The sequence below is a fragment of the Canis aureus genome, chromosome 35 (genome assembly GCF_053574225.1).
Source record: "Canis aureus isolate CA01 chromosome 35, VMU_Caureus_v.1.0, whole genome shotgun sequence".
NCBI classification, from domain to species: domain Eukaryota; kingdom Metazoa; phylum Chordata; class Mammalia; order Carnivora; family Canidae; genus Canis; species Canis aureus.
The window spans coordinates 23,950,600-23,973,790 of record NC_135645.1 but is presented as its reverse complement, the minus strand read 5'-3'; the positions used below and the strand labels follow the sequence as shown (position 1 = coordinate 23,973,790).

Here is a 23,191-nt window from a genome sequence, read left to right as displayed (position 1 = left end):
ATTTTTATTTTTCAAAATGCTTGACTGTTCACTGCTTCTCTAAAAGGAGTGAAAACCAACAGAAGGAGGGGGAGGGGACCATGGCAACAGATTTCTGGTAACTGGCTTGGCTGATGCATCCAGAAGTCAATACACAGCTGCAAAGGGCCTGTTTGCTCAGTGTATTTAAAGATCTGTATGCTCCCTCAACCCATTTCATCCCTTTAGAAAGATAAAACAAACAAAAGAGATCCTTTTTTGGTTGACATCTAGTGTACTACAGAGGATAAACATGATTAGGAAATATTAAGAACAGTTCGTAGTAGAAAAAGAAAAACAAAACATTTTTATCGACTAATTATGGTTAGGGAGATGTGACATTGGACAGTAAAAGCATATTCCTAGCTTCTATGGGTTCTTACAGCCATGGGCTGGTTATTTGATCTGAGAAGAAATTTTTGTAGTGAAATTGGAACAACGTAAGATTTTAATCTTTTTTTAGTCATGCAGAAAGTGTTTCTACTCATTTATTCGCATGTTCTTTACTCTCCTGTTTCAAGTCTTCCTCTCCCTGGGAGTTTCAGCCTTGCACTGCTGTTTTAGGAAAGCAGTCCTTGCTCTACTGTTGGGCTACATACAAGAGTCCAAAGGGAGAGATGAGGAGGAAAGTGGAACCCGAGTTCCAACCCATTTATCATGCATATAAAGGAGTTATGCTTTTGAAATGTAAATAGTCTCCTTCAACCAAGGTTAGATATCAGATTTTGCCCTTAAGGTCTGGAAAGCCTAAGAGCAGGCCTGAGTTCACACCCTATAAAGAAGAGCTAGGCTACCAGGGGCTAACTCTAAGCGAGCAGTTATTATGCGCCAGGCCCTGTCCTAAGGCCACACATGCATGAACTCCTTGAAACCTCACAATGACCCTCTCAAGCAGTCTCTACAACCAGATCATAAAAGTTGCAAGTGGGGTTATTTGTTGACATGGGGCCAGCTATGGTACATATTCTAATCCACGTTCCTAAGTTATCCCCAAGGTACTTGGTCTCCAAGGATAGAAATAAAAAGGCATGATTGAAAGTTAATAAAATCTGAGAAATGAACAAAATATACCTGAGCAGGACTTCTTTTGACTTGGAGGAGGAGCGGGCCGCACGACAATCAGATATTTAGGCTCCGCATCTGGAAATAATAACATTATTTATCAGTAAAATTCTCTGAGAAGGAGCAACATTCTCAACAGCACATGCACGTCCCAACTCCACGTTCTCCAGCTTTAGTCATTGCAACCACAGCACCAGTGGATAAGAGGATCCAGGAACTGGGAAAGTTATATACTTCCTGAGAAGGTTCCAGTCCACTAAGCTTTTAAAATGAAATTTAAAGCCAGATTTTCAACACCAAATGGACAGGAGTTGGGGGAAAGGTCTTGAAACTTGCTAGACACAGATACTGTTACCACATTTTCATCAATTCTCTCTGCAAAGAGATTTTTTAAAAATCAGATTATTCTGTTTTGTTATCCTTCTCTTCACAGGGGGTCTGCTTGATACTTCAGAATCAGGGAAGGAAAATATGACATTTGAGACACAACAGGATCTCATCTGCTGTAGGATCGGAAACTGCTCACTTCCAAGGTCATGTGAGTATTTGTAATGTTCTATTTATTTTATCCTATTTGCATAATTTCTCAGCCTGGTATCATATTCAACCAATCATTTTGTGAGCAATGTTTCAACAAAGTCACAATTTTATGTTGGGATACTTTTCACCTACAGTATATCAATGGAAAATAAATTAAAAGAGAATTGCTTTTAAAAATATTTAGGCTTTAGGGATGTGTGGGTGGTACAGTTGGGTAAGCATCCAACTCCTGGTTTCAGAACTCAGGAATCGTGAGATCAAGCCCTGCAGTCCTGGGTCAGGCTCTGTGCTCAGTGTGGCGTCTGCTTGAGATTCTCTCTCCCTCCCCCTCCCACTTGTGCACATGTGCATACTCTCTCTAAAAATAATTAAAATCTTTTAAAAAATTTAGGTTCTAAATAAAATGATGTTTAAACAATCAGTATGCACTAAATCAGGAGCTAGTAAGTTATCAAATAACCTTTTTCTGAATTGATATTTCCAAGATGGTTGACTTAAATATACATAAATAAGCCAAACACACATTGGGCGTAATAAATAGCTTTTCATAAGCATTTCTACTGGACTGATAGATGAATACTATCTAAAATAGTTCTTCAGTAACTCTGGATCCTGAAATTCACTCTACACCCAAATTCCATCTGGATGCTGCCGCCAACAAGAGGTCTTCCCAGTCGTCTCAGACAGAACTGATATCTTTGTTTTGTTTTCATTCTGAGTTTAAAGGTCTCCCCTCTGAGTTTGAAGGAGAGGGCTTCTCTGCCTGGGGCTTTACAGAACTGACCTCAATCTCAGAGACAACCGGCAATTTAGTCACTTTTAAGGACGTGAGTCTTTGTCTTTTTCTGGACACCTCACACAGCCTTCTTTGCTATAACCTGCTTCAGTGATTATACTGCATAAGGTAAACCAGGTAACCTCTTGAACTGACCTCAGAGCTTTACCTGCTTACTGATAACAATTGCCTCATGACCACAACACAGATAAAGGAGCATTCACTGTATTTCAGAGTCTCGTGTTTGAAACCCTGTCTTGCTTAGGGGAGCTTATACGAGGAATGCTTCACCTAAATCACGGTCCCTAGTGGGAGTATAATACATTTCTTGATATTTATTTGGGATATAAAGCAATGGAAGTATTAGGAAACTACCTATATTCAGTATTTTCTATATGTAGAGTACTTATTAAGCACTTTACATTTGTGACTTAATTACTCCTCCTGGCAATCCTACTCGACACATACTATTATCACTACAATTTGTAGAGGAGGTCCCTGAGGCAGAATCAGCTATATGGGCGTGCAACATGCACAGGGCCCCATGTCCAGAAGGGGGTCAGGCTTGGTTTAATATGCCCTGCTGTCACCATCTTGAAATCCATAATAGTTTTATCTCTGAATCTGTGTTTTGTAAGGGCAGTCTGGAGGGACAATATAGCATGTGTGCCATGTGTGCGAGCAGAGGAGACGGGAACAATATGCGCACCTGCAGTTTCTTCCATTCACACACCGATTGAAATGCCCTATCAGCACAGCATTCCAAGGGACCCACAACACATGGGAGTTCAGCAAGACTCAAAGATCAAACAAGGCAAGCATATTGCATCTCTGGCTAAGAGGGCATGGAGGGGACTCGTGAGGACATGCTATTCAACCAAACCAAAACTTGCTTCGAGGCAGAAGGCAATGGCATTCTAGCAAATGACCAAGCAATCTTGGTCCTTTCTTACTCTTGTTAGTTCTCCATATTTGCAACCACTGATACGGGAAAGGATGACCTAGAAGAAAAGGGGAAACTGGAACGATCCCTAGTGCCCGTACTTCTCATTTCTATATCACTTGTAAGTAAGCCAAAGGCAGAGTTATAGAATGTCCACATATCAGAAAGTGAAGGAAAAAAAGATGGGTTAGTTTGGGGCATTTCCACTCTTCTGCTAAGGATGAAATACACACATCAACTACAAAGTACAAATGGTGTGATTTGTGATTCTGCTGAAGAGTTAAAGGCCCATATTTACATTTAAAACTAGCATTGCACAATCTAAACATAAACAGCAAAATTCATGTTAATTTAAAATTTGTTTAATGACATTAAATAATAAAATAATGCCACCACAAGTTGAGAAACTGGGAAGAAAGGAAAAATTTTATACTTTAGGAGCTTAAATGACAATTTTCTCCTGCTTTTTGAAACAAGGGCCTTGCATTTATTTTGAACTTGGCCGTGCAAATTATGCGTTATCTTAATCTCATCCCCAAAATGCCATCTTAATACATCTCTGGGATGCACCTGTAGAAAACAAAGCTACATCTCTATTTTTAAGTTATTCTCACTGTGGCAGCGTGTCTTAGGCCTAGCTTTTCATTTTCCTTGATGCACATTAATTCAATTATGCCACAGTGGTTTAAAAAAAATAAAGGCCTGAAATACTAGAAAAATAACATATGCAGAAGCCAATGACAGTGCCATGATCCAAGACATATGGTTATATGAGCAATTTAAAAGTAGTTTTTGTTATGACCAGTCATTTTGCATAAAGCCTAGGCTGTAACAGCCAATTACAAATTGGAACAGATTTCAGAAACTGGGTGCAGATACGCTGCCTCTCACCACTCATTAAAAACTTCCAACATTCATGTATTTCAGCAGTCTTTGCACTCGATTTGGAACACAGACATGGAAAAATAAAACAACTAAAAAACATAATTTCTACTTCAGTTCTGTACTATGCTATTCTTTGCGGATTTGTAGCAGCCTGGAAATATGTACAATTGTAGCTTGATCAGCAATTTTGCCAACACAAGCCAAAATAGACTACTTTTTTATTCAGAAAATGTATATAATTGTCAACTTAAGCAAATTTGCGTGGAATGTAGTTACTTTAACCAACTTTCCATTGCTAGTCAATAAGCCTATACCATGTTCTAGACTAATTACACGGAGTTTGCTTAAGAGTTTAAAAGCCCTGAGGTGAAGGATCCAGACAGCTGTTTAAGGAAACCTACTGTTGAAATCCTTTATAACGTACTAGATTTTTTGCAAATGCAAATAATCCTCCCCTATTTGCTATGTTCTATAAATCCCAATTCTCACATTCTTATTAGAGGACATCCACATTGCAAGCCACACTGCTTAAAAATGAAGTCATAATGAGGTTTATTTCTGCCATGCAAGCTTCCATAAAGTAAACATTTAATAAGCCAGGATGATCCTACAGGAAATTATCTAAGGGGCTTGAACAAAAATAACTTGCCCTGCCATCTTTTTAAGAATTTGGGTTCACGTCACTCCAAATCTCTAGACATAAAAGCGTGGACTCTAGAGCCTGCTTGCCAGTTGCTTATACAAGGTGAGTGAGTGCTTAATATATGTGCACCTGTTTCCTCACTTGCAAAATGGGGTGTACCTGGCTGCACAGGGGTCTTAGTAGTAGTGCCTAACACATAGAAGGTGCTAATTTAATGAGAACTATCACAAGGACAATAATGACGGTTTCTTGAAAGCAGATATTTGTGTCGTAAGAGGCCCTAAGGACTTAGAAAAAAAGGAAAGTGTTCAAAGCTGCCCCCTTTTTAAAGGCAATCACCACAGACTCCAAAATGCAAAAATTTCATAAAAATAAAATTATACACCATACCAAGATTCTCTGTCCTGCCCAAACTAAAATCCTGCTCTTCTGAGCTCCTTTTCAATAAGGTCTTGATATGGGGGCTTCCTTTGTGTTCATGTTCGTGTCCTCCAATTCTATCAAATGTTTTGCTAAAGTGGGTTAGCTAGAACCCCCCCTCTCCTCCATATTTGATCACACTTGACCTCAAATGAGGATCCTCATCCTCCACCATCCCCTCATCACCCTTGGCCTGGCTTCAGCAAGAATCCTGTCAGGTTAGTTTAACCAGATTCCCCTGGCCCTTACCCTCATGTTTCTTCTTAGTAATTACCCATTCACACATTCCCACCATGCTCCTTGGCTATAAATTCCCACATCTCCTTGTTATGTTCAGAGTGAAGCTCAATCTGTCTCCCACACTGCAATATCCCATTGTCGTCGTCCCTACACCTATTACAATAACCCTCCCTCCCTTTTTTTTAAATATTTTATTTATTTATTCATGAGAGAAACAGAGGGTGGGAGGGAGAGGCAGAGACACAGGCAGAGGGAAAAGCAAGCTCCATGCAGGGAGCCTGATGTGGGACTTGATCCCGGGTCTCCAGGATCATGCCCTGGGCTGAAGCTGGCACTAAACCGCTGAACCACCCAGGCTACGCCCCCACCCCCGCCGCCCTTAAATAAAATCTTCCCAACATCTTTAACAAATGCCACTGAGCTTTTCCTTCTCACTACTCACATCAATGCAAAACATCCTAGGAAACATATTGGTACACAGAATGTGGCGACACATAATACATTAACATATAATGGCCAAGTGTAGTTTATTCCAGAAATGGATTAAAAAATAGAAGCCTATTTCAACAGATATTAGAAGTCATTTGACCAAATTCAACACTAATTCTTAATTAACAAAATAGATCTTAAGACATCTGTCCCAACTTTCTGTAAAGCACCCTACACATACATTCCTGTTGAGTATCTCTCAGAACTAGGGTCTTGGGGCAGGGAGGGGCGGGGCTGTAAATGGAATATTGAGCCCCAGGCTCTTGTGCAGAAGTTGGATGAGCTTCCAAATGAACTCTACCAGCCCTTCAGAGTTTGCAAGACTGGGGGAGGGGGATGGGGGAAGGAGTCCTACAGAGAAGAAACCTGACTTCCTTCTAATCTAGCACGTGAGAATTTACTAGTTTCAATTTGATTTGGAGACATAAAGGCAACATAGTCTTACCTGAATTCCAAATGATTATTTAACAATATTGAAAATAAGGCTATTTTATGAAGAATGGCATATTAAAAATTCAGAATACCATAGTTCAATGGCTCTAGGGCATAAGGTCCTCCAGCTTTTGACATTTCTCAAATGCAGCCTACAACTGATGGTCTCTTACACCGTTCAGGAGCAGTTGTGACCTGACACCTTGCCCAGTAAGGTCAAGAAACTGACAGTTTCAAAACTGGCTGAAGAACATCAGTAATTTGGAAGAAAACCCAGTAGAGACGGGTTTCACATCTGCTGCATCACCAGTGTTCTTGCGGGCACAGTGAGTGTTGTGCCGTGAGAAAACAAGGCTACTGAGAACTCAGGGTCAAAAGGTGAAACAGAAGGTTCAGAATCTCAAGGTGAAAAATATTTAGCAGTTACTGAATTTTTTTTTCAGTATTTACTTTAAAAATTTTTTAAATTATTATGTTCCTTGCTCAAGCTCCCAATCACAGTCTAACCATGAGAAAAACCTCAGATCAAACTAAATTGAATGACATTCTACAAAATATCTAGCCAGAACCTTTCACCAAAAACAGAGCAGGTCGAGAAACCTGTCACTGTCCACCAGAGCCAAAGGACACATGACAAAATATAACACAGTATCCAGCATAGAATCCAGGAGGAAAAAAAGGACCTTAAATAAAAACTAAGGAAATCAAATGAAGGACAGACTTTAGTTAATAACATACCGATATTGGTTCATTAGTTGTGACAAGGGTATAATATCAGCCTAATATGTTAGGAATAGGAGAAATTGAAGTGTTTAGAATTGTCTGTACTGTATGAACAACTTCCCTGTAAATCTAAAGCTATTCTAACAGTTTATTTAAAAAAATAAAATCATATCTCTTTACCAAAAAAAAATAGATAATATGAAATTTATGTAGCAATAGGGCAAAGGAAGTTGTTTCACTAAGTATTAAATAAAAGCCCCTGGGGAGGCAAAAGCAGTGTTATTAACCAACAGCTTTATCCGTTTTTTAGTTTTATATGAAAGAGTGGTGTGATTTATAGTTACAGGGGTTTTAGAATTTGATAAAATAAGGGAACTACTTTTACTGCATGTCAATGTGCTACATCATAAGACTACTAACAAATTAAGAATAAAATCACCAATAAAACAAAACCATGGCCAGGAAAGTATCCACACACGAATATCATCAATCCTCCTTTGCATCCCCAAGTATCCACATGCCACACTTGGCTGTGATCGGTCCTAAAGGGGCACACTCCAAATTTAGTATTCCCTTTAGCTTTTAGTGTTTGGCAGACAGATCCTGTGCCTTATTTCATCAACACGAACACTGAGTCACGTCTGTTTAAATAATCCCCTTGAAAAACCTCCTTGTGTTTGAAGCCCAGGCACAGAGTTCCACTTACCCACTAGTCAGTTCTGGAAGAGAAAAAAAAAAAAAAAAAAAAAGGCATCTCCGTAGTGTGGCCATGGAGGGGATAAGCCAACCGAGATCCAGCTGAGGCCCTGGGCTCCACAGTTCCACCTCACGTGCCTTTGCCTAGACTTGCAGACACTGTCCGTGGCCTGATGGCCCACGAAGGGAAGAGGGGAGCCTCACTGAGAAAGAGAGGTGTGCAAGCTGGCGGGGAGTTAGAACATAAGACGACAGTAAATGCTGCTTCTCTGCTCATTTCTTGAAAGGCCACACAGGATTACTTCTAAATTTCAGTGGGGTAACCAACCTTACTCCCCACCTGCTCCACCCATTCTCACGTTGCAGTAATAAAATAATAACACATTGATACCCCTCCACCAAATCAGTTTCAGCAATGAGGTATAAAGGATTAATATTTGAACTGCAGTCCGTATCCATTCTGAAGCCAAGTTACTACAAAAGGAAAAACTCCAATATTATTGATGCATCCCTCCAGGGGGGAGTAGCAATCCAAAAACTCACCGCAAGATACCATCAGGAAGTGACCCTAAAGTAATTAGGTGTTTAAAAGCTAGAACAGGGGATCCCTGGGTGGCTCAGTTTAGCACCTGCCTTCAGCCCAGGGCATGATCCTGGAGACCCAGGATCGAGACCCACGTCGGGCTCCCGGCATGGGCCTGCTTCTCCCTCCTCCTGTGTCTCTGCCCCTCTCTATGTCTATCATAAATAAATAAATAAGTCTTAAAAAAAATAAAATAAAAGCTAGAACAGCAGCAATTGATAGACTCAACCAACTGAGGAACATCACTGATACCCTTTCGGGAAGTTCAGTGTCCCTTCTGGAAAAAAAATGGGGCATTTTTCTAGAAAATTGGGCAAAGAGCAATGTCTGCTTAGGCATGTGCAAGCTTGTAGTTTTGCAAAGTTTCGTAGCAGCCAGAAATCTAAACAGAAGGCAGAGTAGTCGCAAGTTGTGTCAGGAGTACACAAAATTTACTGGTTTAACTATGAACATAAAAGTTTAGTAATTTTTCATAAATCACTTAGATTATTAGCACTTTGCCCTTAGCTGCACAAAAAAAATGAAAGTCTAGAGAATCATGAATCACAAACTAATAAAAGTCCTCTGCCTTAGAGGTCTCTAAGCCCTATAGGGTGACCTGGTGGGCTAAGCATGACGTCAAACCTAGCCCAGACTCAGCTCAAGTTTTGTTCATTTCTGGACCTTAAAACCTGAAAACAGTAATTGCACAACAAACGTTTTCTGAAAGAATGAATGAATCTGTCCTCCCCCCCCCCGCCCATGCCTTCATTGCCTGGGCTGAGAGTAAAGATGGAAGAAATTCCATCTTTTCAAGAATAAAGGAAAAAATAATTAGAGGTTTGGGATATAGCAAAAGCAAATCATCTTTTTTTTTTTTTTTTTAAAAAGGTAGTAAACTATAATCGCTGAATTCTTCTTTGACAAGCCTATCTGTAGAACACCTTTCTTTGAAGTTTTTGTTTATAATGTGTGGTTTGCATATAAGACTTATCCTTTCACCTGAAAATTTTCAAGCAAAACTGAAAGCAAATCCTACACGGTTCAGGAATTATTTCCACTAACCATTACAAAACTCAGTTGAACACCGAACCCATCCTCACCCTGACGGATGTCCCGCTCTGCCCCAGGCCCAGAGGCCTGGCTGCTCTGAGCCCTTGAGAGCAGCCACAGGCCCTGCCTGCCAAGCAGCCTGGGACGATGCTGGAAAGGGCCGAATGGTACCCCAGAGCAACTGCTACTGCAAACGGGACGAGGAGCAGCCTCCACTGGGGGGGATTCCAGAATGTTCAGTGGAAGACTTGTTCTGAAGGGAACTCTCGGGCATGTGTGTTTGCTGTGGGACGTGTTGTTCAGACTTGCTGGAAGTTGATGGCAGTGAGGAGAAGCACCCCTCACCCCCATGCTGCAGTGGACAGAGCATGGTGGGAAGGACCCTGCAGCTGAGGTTATAAGAGAGGATCCAGGGAAGGAGGGGTGCACGGAATGAGGGGGAGGGGGAAGAGGGCTCCTCCTCAGCACAATCCAGGGTACTCCCAGAGGCTCCGCGACAGCCCTGCGCTCCTCACAGCTTTCCTGAAACGGTCTTGTATACAGGAAAAATGCATCTTTTCCAGAAGGACATTTCAAAGATACATTCCATGGAAGAAGACATTGCTGGAAACTTTTTCTGAGTTTTATTTTAATTTCAGTGAGAAGTGGAGAGTCAATGTGTGGGTAATACACGTCAGCCAGTGCCAGCTATGTTCTCTGCAGGCCTAGTCAATGCAAAGCATCATCATCATCATCAAAAGATGAAACCCCTATTTTTATAAGCAGAGAGTGAAGTGACATGAAGGACAAAGCATAAAACACTTCCCTTCTCCCACAGTCTCTGCCTCGACCTGTCAGGGCACGTAGCAGTTATTTAACACTGCACCTGCAAGTCTGCACCTGCAGACTCTCCTTTCCCCTGCCTGACTGCGTGGAACCTTTTCCCACCAGCAGCAGGAACAAAACCCATTACCTCTGACCTCACCCCCCTCAGGGCTGAAAAGTCAATCTCCCCTTCCCGTGGGCCTGCCATCCCAACCCACCGACTCCACAGGATTGCAGTCTCTGAACTGAGACAGACTGTATAGGTGAATGGGGGGGAGGAGAGGGCCTGCACCTGCCCCACAACCCCACAGGTGGATGCATGCGGCCACGCTAGCCCCTGCAACAACTGCTGGAGCCACGTCCTGCCAGAGGTCACCAAGGCCCTCCTGATGGCAAAGTCAGTGGTAGTCACCAAGTCTGCATGTGGAGAGGAAGGCCTTGCAGGAGGGGCGGTAGGGGACCAGGCATCCAATCAAACCAGAGGAGGAGCTGGGAGGTCGGGCCCAGGAGCCCAGGAACAAGCCCTCAGTACGGACACCTGGTCTCATCTGACCTCATTGAGAAAGCAGCAGCGACAGCAAAGCAGCAAACTTCTAACGCAGGGCCCTCCGGAATGCACTGGTCACACGTGCCCACAAAATCCGCCTTGCCCTGACCCTACGTCCCCAGTCCCCGCATACCCACCCCAGCCGTGATGTACCAGGTTGCTTCTATTTCCTGTGGTCCTGGCATCCACCAGTCTGGAGCATCTCAGCCACTGTCCCAAGATAACCCTGCCTTACTTTCCAGCTCTGACCAATTCTCTCCCAGACACTGGAAACAAATATTTAACGAACTATTTCTCTTACCCACTTGCCTCCACATCCAGTCCACATCCTTTTCTAGTTTAGGAGACCTGGTAGACATTAAAATCGTTGACTTTATTGCCTGTGGTTTTTTTTCTTGCCTGTGTTTTGTATGTGCACCCCACAGAGAACTGTAGTGTAGGGTGTTGTCTCTGTTGTCTTAGAACTGGTCTAAGGTTTGGCAAGGGCTTGCTTTTGAAGGGGAGGCTTAATGCGCGCGCACACATTTTCCAGTGAGTTCATCACTTCATTATTATCTCTATAGGAAGTAGTATAAAAAAAAAAAATCAGGACTTCATTTGGGTAGTTTTCTTTCAAATAATAAAAGCTAGGTCACATTAACTATCAGGTAAAAAGCCAAAGCTTTCAAATCAACAGTTTTTTTTCTTTTTTTCTTTTTTTAATTTTTTAAAAAAGATTCTACTTATTCATGAGAAACACAGAGAGAGGGGTAAAGACACAGGGAGAGGGAGAAGAAGGCTCCATGCATGAGCCCCACGTGGGACTCGACCCCGGGTCTCTAGGATCACGCCCTGGGCTGAAGGCAGCGCTAAACCACTGAGCCACCCGGGCTGCCCTAAATGCTTTAATCGATGTTACCATGTAGAGGGGAGAGAGAGGATTTTACTTCCGTGAATCCCTTGGCCCAGCACATTACAGGTGCTCAACAACATTACATCATCAGTAAACAGGGTGGTGAGAACTTCTACTCCTGCATTTGTTGAGCAATCTCTACATGCCCAGGCTTCTGAATGGAATTCATCAAAGTCAAACCTGTAGCAAATCTCTTGATTTTGTTCCTCTTTTCTCATTGAGGAGTGTTCCGAGTTGCAGGGGGGAGAGGCTAAGCTACCAGCTTGGAGTCAGATGGTGAAAGACTTGGGGTCCATGCCAAGAATTCAAGGCTTTCTCTCAAGTATATATTAAGCATATAATTTTTAACTGAATTGGGACACTTGAAACAAAAGGAAGCAGTATTAATTGTGGCAAGAAAAGAGGTATAAGCTCTAACTGTGCCTAAGAAGTAGGGTAGGGTCACAAGGCATTAACCTAATTGAATAGTTTCTTTTTTTTTTTTCCTCCCAGAGATTACCACCTTGAACAAAGAGAGAGGTTTTATCTTGTTGACTGGGAGACTCTCCAGCAAACCACCAATCAAACTCTGGGTAGTCAGCTCCTATATCCAAAGATCTATTGACCCTGATTGTGGAGTACATGAGGGAAGGGGAGGCTCAGCTCTGATCACAAGGAATTCACTATTTAGCAAGTCAGATAGGGCACAAATGAAAACAGAACGAAACAAAAATAACAAAAACAGAACAATCCAAAACAGAATATAACCAAATGTTGGCCTTCATGACATAGCACTTCAAGTATGATCCTTAAGTACCAGGTATCCTGTGCTCAGGGAAAGGAAAATGTATAAGGAAATAAGTGGGCCATTAGGAGACCGAGATTTGATTATATTCCTTAATTGTGAGATGTATTCCTAAAAGTAAAGGAGATTTCTAAGTCTACATATGATCTTGTATATCTGTTCCACATAACTTCCCAATTTATCCTTCTACTAGCAGCTATCTTTCCATTTAAGATATCTTCACAGCAAGTCTCTTGCAACAAATCTGGGATAGGGCGTGCTTTTGTTTTGTCCATGGCCAAAGGGTCATAAACCTTGGGTTGGGGAAACTCTTTTAGGTATAATTAGGAATGAATTTTTTTATTTTTATTTTTTTATTTTTTATTTTATTAGGTTTCATTTTTTTTTTTTTAAAGATTTTATTTATTCATGAGCGACACAGCGAGGTAGTGACACAGGCAGAGGGAGAAGCAGACTCCATGCAGGAAGACTGATATCGGATTCAATCCCGGGAATTCAGGATCATGCCCAGGGCCGAAGGCAGGCGCTAAACCACGGAGCCACCCAGGAGTCCCAGGAATTAATTTTTTTAAGTTAGATTTCAATCCCAGTGAATTGTGCGATACATCTGAAAAAAAATTGTCAAGCTTTATATTGAAATATTATAAATTCTTTTTATTATATTTCCAAGAAAAGAAACTTGGAGACAGTTTATCTGTTGTTTGGTGAGGTCAGGAAGACCATGAGAACATTATAGTTGAATCCAACAGAAAAATAGAACTTTGAAAAGATGTTATCTGTATCAAAACATGGTGAGATGGTCATCTATTATGAAACTTCTGGTGTCAACTCATGGCAAATTGCTTAAATGATGGCTTCATATTTATTAAGAAATTGATACCCGCTAGGCCAATTTCTTTAAAATTGAAGCTTACTTAAGTCCGGCTAAATTTTGTACCTCGGAAGAAAATCAAGTGATTGTGATTGAGAGATTTTTTTTTTTTTTTAATGAAAATTTTGGATTAATCTTAAAGATTCAAAGCCAAATACTTCCCAAGTGGGAAAACCATTTCCAGAGAAACAACTAAGTAGGAATTAGATGACATTCTGAAAATAGTTCTAAACAAAAGAGGAAAATCCATCTTAAATATGACCCACCAGTTTTAGACTTTTTGGGCCTTTCCCTTGCCTTTCTGCCATTCATTCATTCATTCATTCATTCCCTTTTTACCTGCCAGTGATGATACTGGAGGTAAAAAGGGAAAGCCTCTAGGGTTCTTAACTCCTAGGGGTTTTCTATCTGGATGGAACATGGGAGCAGACAAGATACCCAAAAATAAAAATAAATAGCCATTTATTAAGAATGATGGTAAAAGAAAATACTTAGCCTCTAGGATATACATAGAAAGGGACATAAATGTTGACTGCCATGGCCAGAAATGGCTTAGCAGGGAACAGAGAAGGTAGGACTTAACAGATGGGGAGCTCATAACAAATAGAGATAGTGATGATGGTGGAACAGGTTGGGGAGAACAAGTTTTAAGGACACAGCAGGTGCTTTATGTACTTTAACTCATTTAAATCATTTAACTTAATTCATTAGGTAGCCAATGGCTCCTTCTAGAACATATGGCTTTTTTTCCCCCTATTTGTTTGAAAGTCATTATAGAAGCAACGTATGAGGGGCTATGGATGATCTACTATAGAAGAACAGATAAAGTTCTCAAAGTTGTAGAGGAAGTAGAGTGTTTCAGAGCTCAGTTTCTAGAGCCAGACTCCCTGGGTTCAAATCTTGGACCTGTCATTTACTAGCTGAGTAAGTAAGTTTAGAAAGTTTGCTTAAAACTCGGAGATTCACTTCCTTATGTGTAAAAGTGAACTAATAAGACTGACCACCCCTGCATAATCAGCATCCCAATGTGCATTTGAGGACTGCCTTGAAATCATTGCTGGCTGCTACTTTGCTGTCTCCCTTCATACCCTCTTGTTTAAAGTCATTAATCCTTAAGTACCTGCCAAGAAAGAGAGGGACTGAGCTGGCTGTAATAGCTGGCTCTTTATCTTTTCCTGCCATTAACTTATCCTGCTCCTCTTTCACTATTTGTCAACTTAATTAATTCCCTCTATAATTCCTTCAGTTATTTTCAACCTTTCTTTTCAGGTATTTTTCTTCAGTGAATCCACCACCACTTTCCTTGTGACGCTTAGAATAAAAGTTCACTTGTTTTTGTCATTAAGGTGATATATTTATTTTCAGTGTAATAAATGGCATTCTCTATTACATTTCATCCCACTTCCATAAAAATGAGTAGAGCATAAACATTTTTATGAAAAAGATACAAAAAAAAACCTTTGAAATTCTAAAGTTTGCAATGATGAAAGAAAAAAGAAAAGCATCTTTCTTCTTTCTATACAAATGTAAAAATTAAGGGTAGAACGTGTAGAGGGGGTTGAACAATTGTAAAATTTGTGTAGAACCACAGAAGACCCCAAATAGCTAAAGCAATCTTAAGAAAAACAAAGCTGGAAGTATGATGTACCCTTGTTTCATGTACCCTTGTTTCATGTACCCTTGTTTCATGTACCCTTGTTGCATTACAAAGTTATAGTAAGCAAAACGGTATGGTATTTGCATAAACACACAGACATAAGATCAGTGGAACAGAATCACAGCCCCAAAATAAACCCACACATACACAATTTATGACAAGGGAGTCAAGAATACACAGTAGGGAAGGGACAGTTTCTTCAACAAGTGGTGTTGGGAAAACTGGGTTTTTGGATATGGGATAGCCACATCCAAAAGGATGAAATTTGATCACTATCTCACAAAAATTAACTCAAATGGATTAAAGACTTGAACATGAGCCCTGAAACCATACAACTAGCAGTAAAGATAGGCAGTAAACTCTGACATTTGTCTTGGCAACAATTTTTTGGATTTGATGTCAAAAGCAAAGACAACAAAAACAAAAATAAACAGATGGACTACCTCAAACTAAAAAGCTTCTGTACAGCGGAGGAAACCGTCAACAAAATGAAAGGACAAGCTACTAAATGAGAGAAATATTTGTAAGTCATGTATCTGATAAGGGGTTAATAACCAAAATATATAAATAACTCAGCAGCAAAAACAGACAATCCATTTAAAAATGGATAGAAGACTTGAATAGATATTTTTCAAAAAAAGACATACAGAAGGCCAAGAGACATATGAATAGACGTTAAGTATCACCAATCATCAGGGGAATGAAATTCCATACTATAATGAGAAATCACCTCACAACAGTCAGGATGGCTGGCATCAAAAGGGCAAGAAATAAGTGTTGGTGAGGATGCGGAGAAAAAAGAACCCTCATGCACAGTTGGCAAGAATGTAATCGATGCAGTTGCTATGCAAAATAGGATGGAGATTCCTCAAACATTAAAAATAGAGCTACCATGTAATCCAACAATTCCACTTCTCGATATTTATCTGAAGAAAATGAAAACACTAACTCAAAAAGATATATGCATCCCCACGCTCACTGCAGCATTATTTACAATAGCCAAAACACGGCAACAATCTAAATGTGCATCAGTGAATGGAAACACACCTTCTCTCATAAGAATATTATTCAGCCATAAAAAAAGGAGTGAAATTTTGCCATTTGCAGCAACCTGGATGGACCTTGAAGGCATTATGCAAAGTGAAGTAAGTAACACAGGAAAAACAAATACTAAATGGTATCATTTATATGTTTAGATATATCTAAAGCAAACAAAAACAAAACCAAGCTCATAGATTTAGAGAATGGATTGGTGGCTGCTGGGGGCACCAAGGGAGACCAAATGAGTAAAAGGGATCAAAAGATACAATAAACTTCCAGTTGTAACAAGTCATGGGAATATACCGTACAGCATGGTGACTATAGTTAACAATGTACTGCATATTTCAAAGTTGTTGAGAGAGACCTTAAAAATTCTAAGGAAAAGAATATTTTTGTAACTGTATGACAGATATTAACTAGACGTATTGTGATAATTTCTCACTATATAAAACACCAAATCACTGTTTTACACCTGAACCTAATACATTAATTATACCTAAATTAAAAAAAAAAATCACAAACGTATAGGGGAGTATTCATAATCTACAGGAATATAAGTAGTATCTTAACCATGCTATATATATTGCTCTGGATCATTATAACTAACTTTATTCAAATTTTTATAATCGATTTTCCCCTGTTAAATAAAAGACAGTGAGAAATTTCAGAATAAAAAACTGATGATTAAATTTTGATCTGAGGGCAGCCAGGTGGCTCAGCGATTTAGTGCCGCCTGCAGCCCAGGGCCTGATCCTGGAGACCTGGGATTGAGTCCCATGTTGGGCTCCCTGCATGGAGCCTGCTTCTCCCTCTGCCTGTGCCTCTGCCTCTTTCTGTGTCTCTCATGAATAAATAAAATCTTAAAAGTTTTGATCTGAACTTGCTGAGATAAAATTACCCTCAGTCTAGTAACTGCTTGAGTGTCGTGCTTTTATTTTGACCTATATTGAGTAGAATATGTCAAAATGTTTACTATGCTCTTGCTAAAAATTGCTTCACTAGAGTAAGAGAGTGGAAAAGTAAAATTTAGTGATGACAAATCCTTTCAGTTGTATCTTTTCAGGATCATCCCATTCTGCTTTCAAGGCCACAGCTATGGAATTCCAGGAGTCACGTGAAGGCTCTATTCAGCAGAGGGCACCAAACAGGAAATTCCCCTTAATTATTAAAAGGTGATCACAACTACAGGCAAGAAGTGAGTGCACCAAAGGTGCTGTGTCATAGTCTTAAAAGTTTCTGGCTTCTTTAGTTTCTTAATCTATTTTGGGAGTTGTCCCTTCTAAGACAACATTTGTAAGGTACGACAAAGCGAGGAGTTTGGTTACTTCTTTTAGTTACTGACAGCTTTGCTAAAGCAATATACTTCTATAATTTTCCTGACTGCCCCCCACCCCACCAATAAAACAAAACAGAAAACAAAACCACAGGGCTACCACTTAGACCAAGGTTTTCAACCTTGCACTAAGTCTGAGCAGACCAGAACTTTAGTGGTGATTGAGCCCAGTTACTATTAGCAATTGAGACAAAGCTCAGGAAGGTTAAAATTATCCAAGACCATTTGGCATGTTAAGAAAGTAACTGACAAAATTTATAAAGCCCACTGTTCTGTACTAGGGTTTATATTAGCTGCCTTATATAATTTATCCATAATCTTCACAACACCAATGAAAGATTATTCTGTATTTTATATTAAAAAAATGAAACAGAGAAGTTATAGGACTTACCTAGAACTACTCCACCATAGATTGTTGTATGGAATTTGAACCCAGATCCGTTTGGCTCAAAAGTACATACATGCTGTTTCCCCACATCATACTGCTTCTCTGGGTGGAGGTGGATCTGTCCTAGAATGCACGACAACATTCTAGGCCAGGCTCCATCCAGTGTAGACCATATACCGAGCAGTTAGTACTGTTAGTACTTTCCTAGCAAGCTCAGAAATCACTCTCCAGGGCTAGCAGCAAGATGGCAACTGGGGAGAGCAGCTGAGGAGCCCCTGGCTACAGGTGAGAAGTCTGCCCTATAAGCGCAGTGAGTATAAGGGTTAGCAGTTGTGACTAACAGGACAAGAAATTTGTCCTCTTAAATCCCTTTGAGTGCTAACACCTTGTTAGAAGACTAATTCTTTAGTCAGAATCCATGGAAGTGATGACTATATGATTTATTTTGAATTCAAGCTTTTCTTGCAGTAAGGATACTAAAATAACTCCTTACCTTGCATGACATAATTGGTGGACAACTCTTTCCCTCCCAGGTGATACCGATTAAAGTAGCTTTAGCAGTCAAGGGAACATCATAAAGTAGGAGTCGATAAAGATTCAATGTCAAAAAAATCTCACGTTTTACTTTATTGAATATTTGCAAAATTACTAGCAGCTGAACTTATAAATGACAAAGCATTGCCTGAATGAGTAAACCAGAAATGAGAACATTCATGGTATGGGTTTTAAAAAGAGGATACAGGATCCTAGATCTACTAAATATGAATCATGTTTTATCACATCATTGCAAGGCTCTCATGGTTGTTAATGGCTATTCATAGTCACCTAGGATAATACTTTTTTTTTTTACTGTTCCAATTAATCTAAAATCTTAGAAGATTTTGCTGAAATACATTTTTTTACAGTTCTATACAAATTATATTTTTCAAAATAGCTAAAGGGAATATTTTATTATTTAGTTTTACATATAAGACTAGTATGTAAGTTTTGAAAATGCCTCTTTCAATAATAGATAAACCAGTATTAAAAGAAATATAGAAATATTTATAACAGATTATTCTGTATGAGAGTTTTAGTCCACTGGTCACTAAATGCTAACTTATTTCTGAATGATCCACAGCTTCTCATCTCAACAGTAGAATCTTTGAAACACATCAAACAAGTGAAGTGTGTGTCCAATTGTGGCACTTAATAGTGGCTGGAAGATGAAAATGAGTTACTCCATTTGGGTCTAGTTCAGTGCAACTGAAAACTATTAGTTTACTAAAACTTCTTATTACAGAAAAGAGTAAAAGGAGAGGCTGTAAGTGATGCTCTTTTCACAAAGGAATGATTCTTTGTTATTGTAGAGCTGCTTGCACTCAAGGGATTTCAACTCATCACTTGGTAATCATGAATTCACAATGCACCCACAGCACATCTGTGAAAAATAGACTTTATTGCTGTTACAGATGAACAGAGTTGAGAATAATCATACAGTCAACTGGTGGCAGAAAGAATAGAGACACAAATTTCAAGTGTGTATAGTTTGTAGCAGGCAGAAAAATGGTCCCTCCAAGACTGCCCAAATCCTAATTCCCAGGACCCGTAAATATGTTTGGTACATGACAAAGAGAATTAAGGTTACAGATATAAATAAGGTTGCTAATTAGTTGACTTAAAACAGGGAGAACAACCTGGATTATCCAGCTGGCCTCAATATAATCACGAGGATCTTTCAAAGTAGAAGAGGGAAGCAGAAGATGAATTCAAAGACATGTGGAATGAGAAACACTTGACTCACTGTTGTTGGCTTGAAGGTGGAAGGGGAATGTGGCAGTCTCTAGAAGCTGCAGAAATCAAGGAAACAGATTTTTCCCTCAGAGCCTCCAGGAGAGAACCCACACTTTGATTTTAGCCCAGAGAGAGCCAGGCTGGGCTTCTGGCATACAGAACTGTAAGATAATAAATGTGTGATGTCTTTTTTTTTTTTTTTTGATAATAAATGTGTGATGTCTTAAGCCACCAAATCCGTGGTAATTTGTTATAGCAGCAACCAAAAACTAACCAGATAGGAGTTTAGGACTGTTTAATACAAAACAGTCATTAAGAAAGACTGCAAATAATAAACTGAAGCAACCAAAGAATCACATTTAATTTGGAAACGTAAGTCCATTTTGAAGTAATAAAAGTAGAAGCACACAGATTCTTTGGCATAAAGAAAGATGGAAAGGAAAAATGTGAAAGGAATTTTTTTTCCGCTTCCAGTAGAATACTAGAAGAGAAAGGAAATTATAAAAGAACTCATTTTTCTAAAGGATGAGGTAAGAATTTTTAAAAGGCTACTTGGAATAGCCTTCCAGGAGAAGTTTTGGAATCTTTGTCCCTAGAGATCTTTAAGATACACAGTGATATATTTTACCTACCCTGGATGGCTAAGATATATTCTTGCCTGATGACAAGGGCTCAGACCAGACAATCTCTCCTGGCCTCCTCCAGCCCAAATATTTGACACAGATTTGAGTTTATTCAATTCAGTGCCACAATTATTTACTGCCTATCTACTCAATGTAAATCATTCTGCTATGATTAACCAAAGAATAACATAAACCCTGACTTCAAGAAATTCACAGTTTAATAGTAAACCAAGGTGAACAGCCAACCCTATGCACGCTAGACAATGAGAAGACTCATAAAGGTTGGATAAATAATATATTGATTAAACCTCATTAAATATATAAAAGTCAATGCACTCTTATTGATCATAAAACATTATTATAGGTTATCACTGGAGATTATCAGAACACCAATAGATTACAATGAGAAGCTATCCTGTCCTTCCCAAAACTCTGTAAGGAAAATTTTTTAAAAATAAATTCTTTATTGTAGAATTTCAGACAGATTATATCCAGAATGTATCTAGAAGTAAAATTGCCATAATAATGGATCTGGGCAATACTTTTCCCATTTATTGCTGATTAAGTGAAAATTTGATGGCAAATTTTATAGTGGAGGGATGAGTGTGAGACCACCTAAACACACCGAACAACCTTAACATCACAAAGTATGACACCAGCCATTTATGTGCTTCTTTTTGTGAGTTGTTAGGAAATACACAATGCCACCTATAAAGTCTTCTTTCTCCCAAGAAGCTGAATCCAAATTTAACACAGCTTCCAAATCTATTTTTTTTTCCATGGGAAAAAATACAAGACAGACGGACCAGTCAAAAATTACAGAATGCAAACAACTAGTTAAATGCAAATGTAGACCAGGATGTATAAGCCAAGAACTTGAGACAATCAGTGACATTTAAAAAGGGAGGAGAGAGAGGATTGTTATAGGATAAAAGTTACTTAAGAGACATAACAACCAAATGTAACATGTAGACTTTGTTTGGATCCTGATTCAAAAAAGAACTCCAAGAAGGCATTTTTAAGATCAGCAGAGGAATTTAAATATGGACTTAGTACTCAATGATATCATACAATTATTATTATAATATGATAAAGGCATGACATTACTCAAAATATTTATCATACTGAAGGGTTCACAGATTTAAAAATATGATAACCAGTTATGCTTTAAAAATCCCCTAATAAAAAAAATAAAAATAAATTTTAAAAATCCCCTAATAAAAAAATTGTACATGTGAAGAGTACATAGAACAGGATCAGCAAAACCGTGATATATATTCAAGTTGCATGATGAAACAGGAGGGTCATTGTAATGTTTTCTCTCCTTAAATGTTTGAACTTTCCTTAATAAAAAAAAAAGTTTAAAGGACAGCCACAGTAAATAAATAAACATGTACTGAATCCATTTGATTATCCCTCATCATTCAGCTACTGATAAGCTTGGTCCATTTATATCAGAAATTTTCTTTACTTTTTTGTACATGTGTTTTACTAGCAATCTGATTTCATCTTTCACCTCTTAGGGAAAGGAAGTTTACAATTGACCAAATAATCTAAATAACCAAGGGGAGAAAATATCGTAAATAAAATACTACTTCTAATGCTCAATAAAGGAGCAATAGGCCTGTTGGTACATGGGGCAAGTATGCAGCGTCCAAGTACTTTTTGTAGTCAAGAGTGAATGTGGTGGGGGAATATTTGCAAAATTTTAAATTCTTTTCAGTTTATATGGTCAGGGTTAGTATTATAACATTTGTCAAAAGTGCTTAATTATCACATTTTTTGGCAACAAACTATGTGTTTGCTTTAACACAATTATCTTAGGTAAAATCCAGTCTAGACATATATAATTAATAATGTCACTCCCCTGTCTGATTTTAAAGTATAACAGACCTCTCTTTGAGGAACAAGGGGCTGCAGGGAAAAATATATTTATCTTCAATGTTCCCTGCATATATGCATGAATGCCAGATCTGATCTACGATAGTTCATGTGACAGGGTTACACATGGGAACCTCATGGCAAGGCCCTTTAGCAATAATCCTAGCAATGGAGCAAAATACAAATCTCCTCTGAGACTGTTCAGAAAGTTTTGAAGGCATTCATAATACATGATTCCCCTTTTAAAAAAAAGTTATGCTTTAAAAAAAAGGTTTTATTTGGAAATAATTTTTCTGAATGAGGCTTAAAGATGCTTACACCCTCAAACTACATTGCTAATGGGACTAAAACATTTTCAAAAAAAATGTAAAATTTTATGATACCTGTAAAAGCTCTTAATCTTTTTTAATCTTTTTAAATTAAAAAAAATTTTAATTTTCTTCTCTTTCTTCCCTTTTTTAAAGGCAGCTTCTCATGAAGAGATGCCCAGAAAGCTATAGCTGTTATTTTCCCCCAGAAGAGCGTAAAGACAAAACAGGGAGAAACATTAATCCGAATAAACAGGTAATGTTACAGAGATCTAAACCAGGCATTTGGGCCTATTTATTCCCTTGTGCAATTTAAGTTCTATGGTCAAGGATTGTGGGTATAGTGGCAATGAAGGTGAGTATTTCTGCAGCACACAAAGAATTCACATTCTGTATTTTTTCATGTAAGGACCTATGCTCTATAGGCCACAACAATTATGTAGATGGTTTGTAATTTTGGCATTTGGTTTGGCTGAGATGTAGAAGATGTAGAAGAAAGGCTGCTTGCCTTCATGATTTACAGTCCGTGTGGCACCCATTACCTCTTTTCTTCCCATGCCCGAAACCCAAACCTCTTACCGACCACAGCCTCCGTGAATTTGCCTTCTGCTGGAAGAGGGAAGTACTGATTTGGTGACAAGTTGCTACCATATCCTAGGAGAAAACCTTCTAGTTTTACATTTGGATTTGGACGTAGGAACTTCAAGAGGATGGAGTCACTCGTGGTATTGATGTGGACTTTCAGGCTTGGCCTTTTACCTAAAGATGGAAACAAAAAATGCAGGGCTGTTATTCTGCCACTTTAGCA

The 23,191-nt window shown here is 39.0% G+C and overlaps 1 protein-coding gene across 49 annotated transcripts in view; it reads right to left on the bottom strand.

The window, feature by feature from the left end:
- ABI3BP (ABI family member 3 binding protein) overlaps positions 1–23,191 on the bottom strand; it is a 234,203-nt gene that overhangs the window by 151,173 nt on the left and 59,839 nt on the right. For all 49 annotated transcript variants that reach the window (XM_077883802.1, XM_077883803.1, XM_077883805.1 and 46 more), the window contains exons 2-3: positions 22,963–23,142; positions 1,090–1,158 (exon numbers count right to left, since the gene is read on the bottom strand). In XM_077883802.1, the coding sequence (XP_077739928.1) occupies positions 1,090–1,158; positions 22,963–23,142 (249 nt within the window). The remainder of the gene's footprint in view (positions 1–1,089; positions 1,159–22,962; positions 23,143–23,191) is intronic.